Below are 12,443 nucleotides of genomic sequence, written 5' to 3' on the forward strand. Positions count from 1 at the left end.
TCATAATAATTTTCTTTTAGTGATTTTTCAATACACATTACTCTTACCAACATATTGATAGAAGAGATCTATAGGACAGTAAGTGGATGAATCTTCATGTGCATTGATGTTTGGCGGAGTTACAACAGATAATATTGGTGGTGTATAAATTGATGGCTGATAAGGAGGAGGATTGATATGAGTTGTAGATATATAATCAGAAGAAATAGAATAAGTTGTGTCAACATAATCATCTTGAATTTCATTTGTTCGAGGTGAATATGAAGAACTTGGACTACAATGGTCATTTACTTCACGAGAGATCGCATTACTTGAGGAGTGGGTAGTATTCACATGATTATCAGAAATAGTATTCATTTTTTGATCTGAATTCAAAATTAAATGAGATGCTTCCTTATCAGACAAAACGTAGTTTACTGATACAATACATTGTGGTCGAGAACTTCGTGAATTATTCACAATTGTTACATATGACTGCATCCAAATCCACCCACCATATTTTGTTAAGAACCGATAATACTTCGTCGTTACTTGGGTTTTCATAAGTACTGTGAACAAAATAAAAAAAATATCCTAAATTAAACATTTATCCACGTGCTATTGTGCTAGAATATTATTGTAAAAAAATTACAAAAATTTTAAATGTAAAAATGATAAGCTTGTATAATTGAAATAAATTGATCAAGTTGTAAAATTTATAGTAATAGTCTTTAGCAGACTCTGTGGAATATCACTATATTCATAAAAATATGTAAGAAAATACAGTAAGCATAAACTTTCCAATCTCGCGTTAATATATTTTGTTATGATAACGTTGCTTCGGTAGTTTTGACGGTTCAATTGAGCTCAACAATTTATTACTAACATTAAATATATTTTTGGTAATTATTGGTAAATTTATTAAAACAAGTTTAATACTTCAAATAATGAATAATGATTCAATGGTTTAATACTTACATACTTGATGTGATTCGCGTAAATGCCAAATATCGCAGCCATGAACATAATGGTAAAGTGTTTTTTCAATTAGGTCTTGAGGATCATATCCGGTAAGTTCCCTGACACTGAAAAAGAAGTAACAGTTACAAATACTTATATTATAGATGATATGTCTAAATGGTCAAAAATTCTAAAGTAAAAGAACTGTAAAAATTAGAAAAACGGCAGACCTTGAAGGCCATTCCTGCAACTTCTCGCTAATTCCATACCTAGGTGCTTAAAATAGCACTAATGATATTTTTAAGCTCACCGAGCTCAAAAATACAATTTATGTATTATTTTGAGCTCTTCGAGCTTAAAGGGATAGCTTTTCTATGCTTTCGAGCTCTTTGAGCTCAAAAATCTGATAGAAGTTTCATAGAACAACATTTTTTGAATATTCAAACCGCAATAACTTTTGCATGATCAACCGATTTTCACGCGGTTAGCGGCATTCGACGAAGTTCCATCAGTCTTATAAAGAATTTTTAGGTTTTAATTGATCGAACCACAAATTTTGGAGTAATTTCGAAAAAACACTTTCCGGTTTTTTTTCGTTCACGATATCTCTCGAACGAATCAACTGATTTTGACCAAACCAGAGGCAATCGACGTAGTTTTTCAAGGTTAAGGGCAGATAAGTTTTTGGAGTTGACCGATAGAGCCGTTAAAAAGTTATTCCAAAAAAACCACTTTCAAAAAAAATTTTTTTCTTAGTTTTTTTAAGATTTTTCGAAAATTCTCAAAATCTATGGGTTCGAATCGATTCAAATTCTTATAAAATCTAAGTTTGAGGAAACTCTTCAGAACGCCGTTTAGTATGTTCCGATTGGTTTAGTCGTTCAAAAGTTATAAACGATTCACATTCTTACACACACACACACACACACACACACACACACACACACACACACACACACACACACACACACACACACACACACACACACACACACACACACATACTTGCACACACACACACACACACACACACACACACCCGTCGGAAGAAGCCAAACTCCCACCGGGCGCGTCCCCAGGTGGCGGATAGGGGGGTCCTAACCGGTCGTAAGATCGGCGGATTGGGGCGAAATAAAATAGCCCTCGCGGACCAAATCAGGCATCGGAGCTGAAGAGTAACAGCCACCGTCCGTGTATCCTTGTGGGTCGGAGAAAGCTCGCTGTTCTTCGGAGCAGAGGGTAAGAGCGAAATAAAATAGCTCTCGCGGTAAAAAACGAAAACTCCCCTTTCGGCAGGAAGGGTTGGTCACACCATCTGACCTAGGGTCACGTACGCAAGCGGATAAGGTGACGCTGCTCGAAAGAGATGTGCGAAATGATCCTTATAGCGCGGTGTACGTGGTAACTCCCGGCATCTACGTGCCGCACCCACGGGAGCAAGAGGAAGCCGATGAAGGAAGCAGGTGCAGGGTCGAAGCGGTTGAGATTTCCCGCTTCAATGACCGAAAGCTCTTATAGCAATGGAGGTAGCTGTAAGAGTGATCACCCCTCCACTTCCGGAGGCATCGCGTTCGGAGAAGACCTTTTGCTTTGGAGTATCACTCAAAACCATGGAAGAAACGAAAAATCAAGAAAAGGACAGGAGTATTAGTGGGCCTCACCCCCAAGAAGCAGCGATTACCGTAAGCGCTGAGATAAAGCGGACGCAAGCGCTGGAACGCCTCGAAAAGCTGACCAGCGAACTGCATGAGTTTGTCCAATCAAAGGTCAATATCCATAAAGAGATAAAGACCAAGGCAACCGGGGTAGTTAACGCCCTTCGAAGGTTTAAAAAACTGGACGAAGAATAGCAGTCACCTCGACGACTCACTCCTCGTTTACGCCGGAGAAGAGCAGTCAACTTGCTGTGGAGATCGAAGAATTAATGGACACCGGAGGCGATGCTGACGGTGAATCTGATGCTAAAGACGAAGGTCATACTTCCAACAACTCTAACAAGAGGAAGGACCGAAACTTCCCAGATGGAATAGATGGGCGATTGACGAAGAGAAAGGACTTGAAACCAAGTCCTCCGAAAAACGTGATGAAGCAGAACGCCGAAAAAAAAGACGCGACTGATTGGAAAGATGTCCACACAAGGAAAGAGAAACGGAGGCTAGCCAAAGAACAGCTCCCAAAAGAGCCTCCAAAGAAGCCCAGGCCGGAGCCTAAGCGCAAAAAACCGCTCAAATGGATCAGACCCGACGCACTGATCATCCGCCCGGCCGAGAAAGCAAAGTACGCCGAGATTTTGCGTCGCATAAAGAAGGACGTCCCTAATGAGCAAGTTCGCACAACAGTGAACAAGATCAACAAGACCAGAAGCGGGGACTTGCTGATTACGATTTCGCGGAAGTGCGTGGACAAAGGCCAAGGCCTGCAACATACCATCGCAAACATTCTTAAGGAGGAGGCCAAAGTGATCTGCAAAAGGCCACAAGAAGACATCGAGATTCGAGACCTAGATGTCACCACAACAAAGGAGGGTATTCAGGCTGCCCTGCATACGGTAACCAAGGAGCTCTGCGAAATACTACCAGAGACAATCAAGATCCGCAAAGCCTACAGAGGTACCCAAACCGCTATCGTGACACTACCGGCTGCAGCAGCTCAGAAGATATTAGAAGGAAGCGCTAAAATCCGAATTGGCTGGGTCAACTGCCGAATTAGAGCCACGAGGAAACCTACCCAATGCTACAAATGCTGGCATTTCAGGCACCACGGATCCCAGTGCAGAAGCAAGACAAATCGATCCAAGCTATGCATCAGATGCGGCCAAGAAGGACACAAGATTGCGGACTGTAAAAACCCAGCGAAGTGTGTATTATGCGCGGAAAATAAGAGCGCAGAGAACGCTGCCCATCACGCCGGCACATACAGGTGCCCGGTATACAAAGAGGCACTCCAGAGATTGACAAGCAAGCAAACATGAGGATATTACAGCTTAACCTCAATCATTGTGAGGCCGCGCATGACCTGCTCATGCAGACTGTGCGAGAATTAGAGCTTGACTTGGTACTAATAGCAGAGCCATATAAACACCTGAGTACCCAACCCTGGGAAGCTGATAGCACATCCAAAGCTGTCATCTGGTCATGTGGCAAGCTCCCTTTCCAAAATGCAGTCGACAACAGCAATGCCGGCTTTGTAGCAGTATCAGTAGAGGGCATCCGCTTCTATAGCTGCTACGCACCACCTAGCCTCTCCATTGTTGACTTCACTGATTTCTTGGATCGACTAACTGAAGATGCGAAGCAATACCATCCAGTAGCGATAGCCGGGGACTTCAACTCCTGGGCAGTTGACTGGGGCAGCAAACATACCAACGCACGAGGGAAAGCACTACTAGAGGCCTTTACTACACTAGATGTAGTTTCGCTCAACAGTGGTGATACGCCGACCTACACCAAAGGTGACGCAAGCTCAATTGTAGACCTCACTTTTGTCAGTAATAGCCTTGCTAGAGGTGACTACAACTGGAAAGTGTTGGACATCTACACTTCCAGCGACCATTATGCGATATTCTGGGAAATATCAAACGACCAGAACCTCAAGAGACCAATCAAGCAGTCTAACATCGTTGGTTGGAAGGTGAAATCTTTTAACCCAGAAGCATTGCTAATAACCCTCGATGGTGATCCGATCAACACTGGATGTGCAGAACAACATACTAAGGACCTGATGAGAAGAGTAACACATGCTTGTGATGCCAGTATGCCTCGTAAACGTGGCATAAATTCGAGACCTTCGGTGCATTGGTGGAACGACCACATCAGCGTCCTCCGTAAAGAGTGTCATAGAAAGAGAAGAATCTCCCAGCGCGGCTATCAACGGCTCAACTCAGTGGAGCTGATCGCAGAGTACAAAAAGGCGCGTCGTGAACTGAATAAAGCCATCAAAGAGAGCAAAAGGAGATGCTGGAAAGAGCTTATATACGAGGTGGATAAAGGCGTGTGGGGTAGGCCTTATAAGGTGGTTATGATCCACCTGAAAAAACAACAAATGCCATCACCTACGTGTCCACAACTTCTTCAGAAAATTGTCACTGCACTGTTCCCACAGCAACGCAACTTCGATTACCAGTTGGCGCCAGGCGAACTGGACGACATTCCACCTGTCACTGAAGAAGAACTGCTGGAAGCCTGTAACCGTGTAGGGAATAATAAAGCGCCGGGATTGGACGGAATCCCTAATATAGCCTTGAAAACCATCATAAAGGCAGCTCCAACATTATTCCTCGACGCTTATAATGCATGCCTCAAGGAGGGGACTTTTCCTCGTAAGTGGAAACAGCAACGATTGGTACTGTTACCTAAAGGAAAGAAACCACCAGAAGAACCGTCATCTTACCGACCACTTTGCATGCTAGATACGGCGGGTAAGATATTTGAGCGCATAATTCACCAGAGAATTGAAGCAGTAGTCGACCCACTCCTGGCAGACAATCAGTATGGATTCCGGAAAGGACGATCAACCCTGAACGCAATCAAACAGGTTGTTGATACGGCCAAGGAAGCAATCGCAGGAACCAGATGGAAAGGTGGAACGAAGAAGTATTGCCTGGTGGCGACACTAGACATCAGAAACGCCTTCAACTCCGCCAATTGGAAATGCATCATGCAGGCCCTCCAAGAGAAGAATGTACCAGAATACCTGCTTAAGATCGTAGCAAGCTACTTTGAAAACAGGGTCCTGAAGTATGACACGAAGAACGGTCCGAAGAAGTATGATATTACTGGAGGGGTACCACAAGGTTCAGTTCTAGGCCCGCTCCTGTGGAATATTATGTATGACGGTCTATTAAGACTAACTCTGCCAAGAAACGTCAAACTCGTAGCATATGCAGATGACGTAGCCGTAGTGATCGTTGCCAAACACCTTGACGAGATAAATCATATGTTCGATCTCACTTTTGAGCACGTTAACCGGTGGATGGACGCAGTGAACCTGCAACTGGCGCAACACAAGACTGAGGCAGTACTTATTACCAGCAGAAAAGTGGTAGAGACCATTAAGCTGAAAGTCGGCGAACAAGAAATCACATCACAACCTTATATCCGATATTTGGGAGTGATGCTTGATGCCCGACTCAACTTCAAGCAGCAAGTGGAACATGTCAGTCCTAAAGCGTCAGTAGTGAGGGCTAGTCTCGCACGACTGATGCCGAATGTCGGAGGCCCAAAACAGAGCAGGAGGCTATTATTGTCATCAGTAGTCATATCGGTGCTCACTTACGGAATATCCATTTGGGCCGACGCATTAAAGACACAAGAATCATGGAGAAAGGCTTGACCAGTATATCGACTGAGTGCCCTACGAGTAGCTAGTGCCTTCTGCACTATATCAGAAGAAGCAGTGTGCGTCATTGCTGGAACCCTACCTCTTAGAGTTCTAGCAGAGGAAAGACGGGCCCTTTACCAACGAAAAAGGTCAACTGCACTAATCCCTGAAGAACTTAGAATTGAAGAACGGCAGAAGAGCATAGGCCGATGGCAACTACAATGGGATGCTGCAGAGAAGGGTAGGTGGACGCACCGTCTCATACCTCGGATCGACATTTCGCTTAACCGGAATCACGGTGAGGTCAATTACTATCTTACGCAGATGTTGTCGGGACATGGGTGTTTTCGAGAGTATCTACACCGCTTTTCTACAGCGTGAAGAACTGGAGAGGATCCTGAACCAGAGAATGCAACCAGATTCACTAGTGGAAGCAATGTTGTCATCAGAAGCTGCCTGGAACGCTACCAACACGTTTGCAACAGAAGTCCTTAAAGACTTGCGTTCCACCGAAAGAAGAAGAGCAAATAGCAGAAGATAGAAGGAAGGTAGTTAACACCTTAGCCACCAGAAGGAAGAGCAGTAGCTAGATCCTCCCTTCACGAAGTAATGCCTGACGGCGGTTTCCATGAGGGATTAGAGGAAAGAAGGAAAAGGGGTTTAGGGTTTAGTGGGTAGGGGCGTTAGTGTCGAGTTTTAGTATGACGCTGCGTCGAGTCGCCACATATCCAGGCCAAACAACTATGCCTAGAATCCGTAAAAAGGATTCCCCCCCCCTCAGGGGGGAAAAAAAAAAACACACACACACACACACCCTGCGGCAGAGGAGAAACTGCTACCAGGGGCGTCGCCCCGTAGCGGATGGGAGAACGCTTGCTGTCCTTGGATGACACTAGGTCTCTTAGTTGATGAGGTACAGAGGGTAGGAGCCAAATAAAATACGCTCCCGTGGACAAAACTCTCCCCATTAGTGGGTTGGTCACACCAACTGACCTAGCAAGACGATCGTTTCCTGCTGTAATTTACTGGGAGTGTCCGGAACCCGTGTCCATTATTTCCGACGATGCGGGTTACGGCTGATGTGAGCTTGCTCTGCCGAGGTGTAAGTTGCAGTAGCGGATCAGGAGCCAGCCACTTCGGGCCTTGATCAGGAAGTACGCAGTGAGTGTTAGAGATCGGAATCTTCACCGCCCCGAGCGAGTCTAGTCCGTCCGTGTATTCCGGTACTGGCTCAGGGAACTGGGGTAGGAGTACTATCTCCGAGGGTACACCCGTTCCTAGTTATGACAACCGCTCCACTCCGTACGATGCGCTGGTAAATCAAAAAGTATGAATAATTTACAGAAAACAAACAAGAGTGAAATCGCTGCTTGTTGGGCTTCATGCCCAACAAGCAGCGATTGAAGCAAGCGCTGAAATGAAGAGAACGCAAGCGCTAGAGTGCCTTGAAAAGCTGACCATTGAGCTGCAAGCGTTTGTCCAAACTAAGGTCAATATCCACAAGGAGATAAAGACCAAGACAACCGGTGTAGTCAATGCTCTTGGAAGATTCAAGAAACTGGACGAGGAATGGCAGTCATCACGACGACGCATTTAAACTGAAGTTGAGAAGGAAGAAGCAATGGACAGAAGAATATATGGTGAGGCTTTCGCTTACCTCCGAAGAAGTCGTTTCCTGGGCTCGAAAGAGCTTTACACGCACGTATATCTGTTCTACACTCACATAGGAAATATACAGCCAAGTTTGCTGGCAAGGAAAAACCCTGCCCTCAAGCATTTACGCTATCATAGGACAGATGTAAATTGAGTTGAATTTAATGTCAATCCTCCCTCGTACTCAGTTAACTGTACCAACCCATTCAACGACTGCGTTAGCCTGATCGGTAATACAATGACAACCCGACCAGTTACCAGCGGGACCCATGCGGGGAGGTACAGCCGTAAGACCTGTTTGAGCCATAACAGTTATCCCCCCTACAAGAGTCGCGTTCGTACGTCTGTCTAATCTAGTCCCCGAATCTTTGAGCTTACCTGCGTTGCCAAATAATTTTACAACGTCACGAGGCCTTGCTCGGAGAAGCAATGGACACTGGAGCTGACGGTGACGGCGAATCTACTGCTGAGGATAAGGGTGAAACTGACACAAGGCCTGGAAAGAGAAAGGACCGAAATTCGCCAGAGCTAACGGACAAAGTCACAAAGAAGAAGGACTTGAAAAAAAGCCCTCCCCAACGATTGGCAGGGCAGGGCGACGAACCTAAGAAGGCGACTGATTGGGAAAAAGTACAGTCCAAGAAGAAGATGAGGAAGCTAGCTAAAGAGCAACTCTCAAAGCAGCCGCCGAAGGAGCCAAGGCCAGAGCCTAAGCGGAAAAAACCACGCGAATGGATCAGACCCGACGCACTGATCATCCGCCCGGCCGAGAAAACAAAGTATGCCGAGATTCTGCGTCGCATAAAGCAGAACGTCCTAGATGAGCAGGTTCGTTCAACGGTAGATAAGATCAACAAGACCAGAAGTGGCGACTTGTTGATTACGATTTCGAGGAAGAGCACTGACAAAGGCCAAGCCCTCCAAAAGACGATCGCAGAAATCCTTAAGGAGGAGGCCAAAGTGATCTGCAAAGGACTACAGGAGACCATCGAGATCCGAGATTTTGATGACAACACGACGAAAGAGCATATTCAGATCGCTCTAAAAAGGGAAGCTGGAGAAAGTTGTGAAATCCCACTAGAGGCAATCAAGTTCCGTTAAGCCTTTAGAGGAACGCAGACAGCCACAGTGTTACTACCAGCAGCTGCAGCACAAAATTTACTGGAGGGAAACTGCAAAATAAGGATCGGCTGGGTCAATTGCCGAATGAGAGCAACGACGAGACCCATACAATGCTTCAAATGCTGGCAATTTGGGCACTTCGGATCCCAGTGCAAAAGCGAAGTCGACCTGTCTAAGCACTGCATAAGGTGCGGAAAAGAAGGACACAAAATTGCTGATTGTAAAAATCCAGCTAAATGTGCACTGTGCGTTGAACAGCACGGCGTAGAAAAGGCGGCTCACCATGCACGCACGAACAGATGCCCCGTCTTCCAAGAAGCGCTCCAGAAGATAACGAAGCCAAGAACATGAAGATATTGCAGGTCAACCTCAATCATTGTGAGGCTGCGCATGACCTGCTCATGCAAACTGTGCGCGAATTAGAGGCAGACGTAGCACTTATAATTGAGTCTTAAAGACACCTGAGTAACCAACCCTGGGAATCCGGCAGCACTAACAAAGCCGTCATCTGGTCCTGCGGTAAATGTCCTTTTCAGAGAACAGTCAACAATAAAGAAGCCGGCTTCGTAGGAGCATGGGTAGATGGCCTCCGCTTCTACAGTTGCTATGCACCACCTAGTCTCTCTACTGAACAGTTTGAAGACTTCCTTGATCGGCTAACTGAGGACGCAAGAAAACACTTTCCCGTGGCAATATCTGGTGACTTCAATTCCTGGGCAGCAGACTGGGGTAGCAAGTTCACTAATACACGTGAAAAAGCACTTCTCGAGGCAATAGCCACACTGGACGTGATCCTTTTTAACACCAGTGACACGCCAACGTATACTAAGGGAGAGGCAAACTCAATTGTTGACCTTACATTTGTCAGCAGTTGCTCAGCTCGAAGAGGTTTTTCTTGGAAAGTATTGAACATCTACACAGCCAGTGACCATAGTGCGATACTATGGGAAATATCAACTGGCCAGAATCTAACAAGAGTCAACATGAACGCCATCGCGGTTGGGTGGGAAGTTAAATCTCTCGACCTCACTGCTTTAGTAGTAGCCCTAGAGTGCGATCCGATCATCGTAGAAACTGCTGAAGTAAAGACCAAGGACCTAATGAGAAGAGTCACCCAGGCTTGCGACGCCAGTATGTCTCGGGAACGTGGCACATTAGCATTCTACGTTCAGAATGTCTTAACAAAAGAAGAAAGTCTCAGCGTGGCTACAGACGACCTAACTTCGCAAAGCTGTTAGCAGAGTATAAAAAGGCCCGTCGAGAACTAAACAGAGCCATCAAAGAAAGCAAGAGACGCTGCTGGAAGGAACTGGTCGCAGAAGTAGAGAAAGATCCGTGAGGCAGACCGTGTAAGGTGGTTATGACCCACCTAAAATGCCAGCCAATGCCATCACCTAGTGCTACTTCCGAAGGGGAAAAAGCCGCCGGAAGAACCGTCATCCTACCGACCACTCTGCATGTTAGACACGGCTGGCAAGATATTCGAGCGCATAATTCACCAGAGTATAGAGGCTGTAGTCGATCCACTCCTGGCAAAGAACCAGTTTGGTTTCCGAAAAGGACGGTCAACTCTGGATGCGATCAAATTGGTTGTTGATACAGCCAAGGATGCAATCGCAGGAACGAGATGGAAGGGTGGAAAGAAGAAATACTGCTTGGTGGCTGCTTTAGACATCAAGAATTCCTTCAACTCCGCTAACTGGGACTGCGTTAGAAGAAAAAAACGTACCAGGGTACCTTCGCAGAATGGTAGCGAGCTACTTCACGAATAGGGTTCTGAAATATGACACGAAGAACGGTACGGAAGAGTACGAAATCACCGGAGGAGTGCCACAGGGATCAGTTTTAGGTCCTCTGCTATGGAACATCATGTATGATGGCCTTCTGAGAATAGCATTGCCTGCGGGAGTCAAACTTGTAACATATACGGATGACGTAGCTGTCGTGATCGTCGCAAAGCACCTCGAAGAGATAGAAATGACATTTGATATTACATTCAGACGAGTCAATTTGTGGATGGACATGGTGAATTTGCTACTAGCCAAGCATAAAACCGAAGCAGTGCTCATCACCAGTAGAAAAACGGTAGAAACTATCAAGTTGAGAGTCGGAGAGCAAGAAATCACATCACAACCATTTATCCGTTATCTGGGAGTGATGCTGGATGCCCGACTCAAATTCAAGCAGCAGGTGGAACACGTCAGTGCCAAAGCGTCAGTAGTGAGGGCTAGTCTCGCACGGCCGATGCCTAACATCGGAGGTCCAATGCAGTGCAGGAGGCTACTATTGACATCAGTAGTCACATCAGTGCTCACTTACGGAATATCCATTTGGGCTGATGCACTGGAAACCTAGAAACCATGGAGAAAAGCTGGACCAGTATATCGACTGAGTGCCCTACGAGTAGCTAGTGCCTTCCGCACTATATCAGAAGAAGCAATGTGCGTCATTGCCGGAACCCTACCTTTTAGAGTTCTAGCAGAGGAAAGACGAGCCCTTTACCAACGAAAAAGGTCAACTGCACTGAGCCCTGAAGAACTTAGAATTGAAAAACGGCACAACAGCATAGGCCGATGGCAACTACAATGAGATGCTGCAGAGAAGGTTAGGTGGACGCACCGCCTCATACCTCGGATCGACATTTGGCTTAACCGGAATCACAGTGATGTCAATTACTATCTTACGCAGATGTTGTCAGGACACGGGTGTTTTCGAGAGTATCTACACCGCTTTAATCACGATGACTCTTCGGAGTGCCGGTCCTGCCCAGGAGTTGCTGAAGATGCGGAGTACGTCTTCTTTGTATGTCCTCGTTTCGATCCACAGCGTAAAGAGTTGAAGAGTATCCTGAACCAGAGAATGCAACCAGATTCACTCGTGGAAGCAATGTTGTCATCAGAAGCTGCCTGGAACGCTACCAACACGTTTGCAACAGAAGTCCTCAAAGACTTGCGTTCCACCGAAAGAAGAGCAAATATCAGAAGATAGAAGGAAGGTAGTTAACACCTTAGCCACTAGAAGGAAGAGCAGTAGCTAGTTCCTCCCCTTACGAAGTAATGCCTGACGGCGGTTCCCATGAGGGATTAGAGGAAAGAAGAAAAGGGGTTTAGGGTTTAGTGAGTAGGGGCGTTAGCGTCGAGTTTTAGTATGACGCTGCGTCGAGTCACATATCCAGGCGAAACAGCTATGCCTGGAATCCGCAAGAAGGATTCCCCCCTCTGAAAAAAAAAGCATACACATACATACGTGCACACACACACACACACACACACACACACACACACACACCCACACACACACGCGCGCGCGCACACACACACATACTTGCAATGGTCTCCTGAGAGTTGCATTACCATCAGAGGTGAAACTTGTTGCATATGCCGATGATGTAGCGGTAGTGATTGTCGCGA

At 46.0% G+C, this 12,443-nt stretch overlaps 1 protein-coding gene across 3 annotated transcripts in view; it reads right to left on the reverse strand.

The window, feature by feature from the left end:
* The window catches only part of LOC123260200 (single-minded homolog 2-like), a gene marked incomplete in the record, with an annotated part of 186,593 nt that overhangs the window by 1,016 nt on the left and 173,134 nt on the right, over positions 1-12,443 (reverse strand). For all 3 annotated transcript variants that reach the window (XM_044721205.1, XM_044721206.1, XM_044721207.1), the window contains 2 exon segments: positions 48-548; positions 958-1,064. In XM_044721205.1, the coding sequence (XP_044577140.1) occupies positions 48-548; positions 958-1,064 (608 nt within the window).

This window comes from Cotesia glomerata, linkage group LG2, assembly GCF_020080835.1.
Source record: "Cotesia glomerata isolate CgM1 linkage group LG2, MPM_Cglom_v2.3, whole genome shotgun sequence".
Classification (NCBI taxonomy): domain Eukaryota; kingdom Metazoa; phylum Arthropoda; class Insecta; order Hymenoptera; family Braconidae; genus Cotesia; species Cotesia glomerata.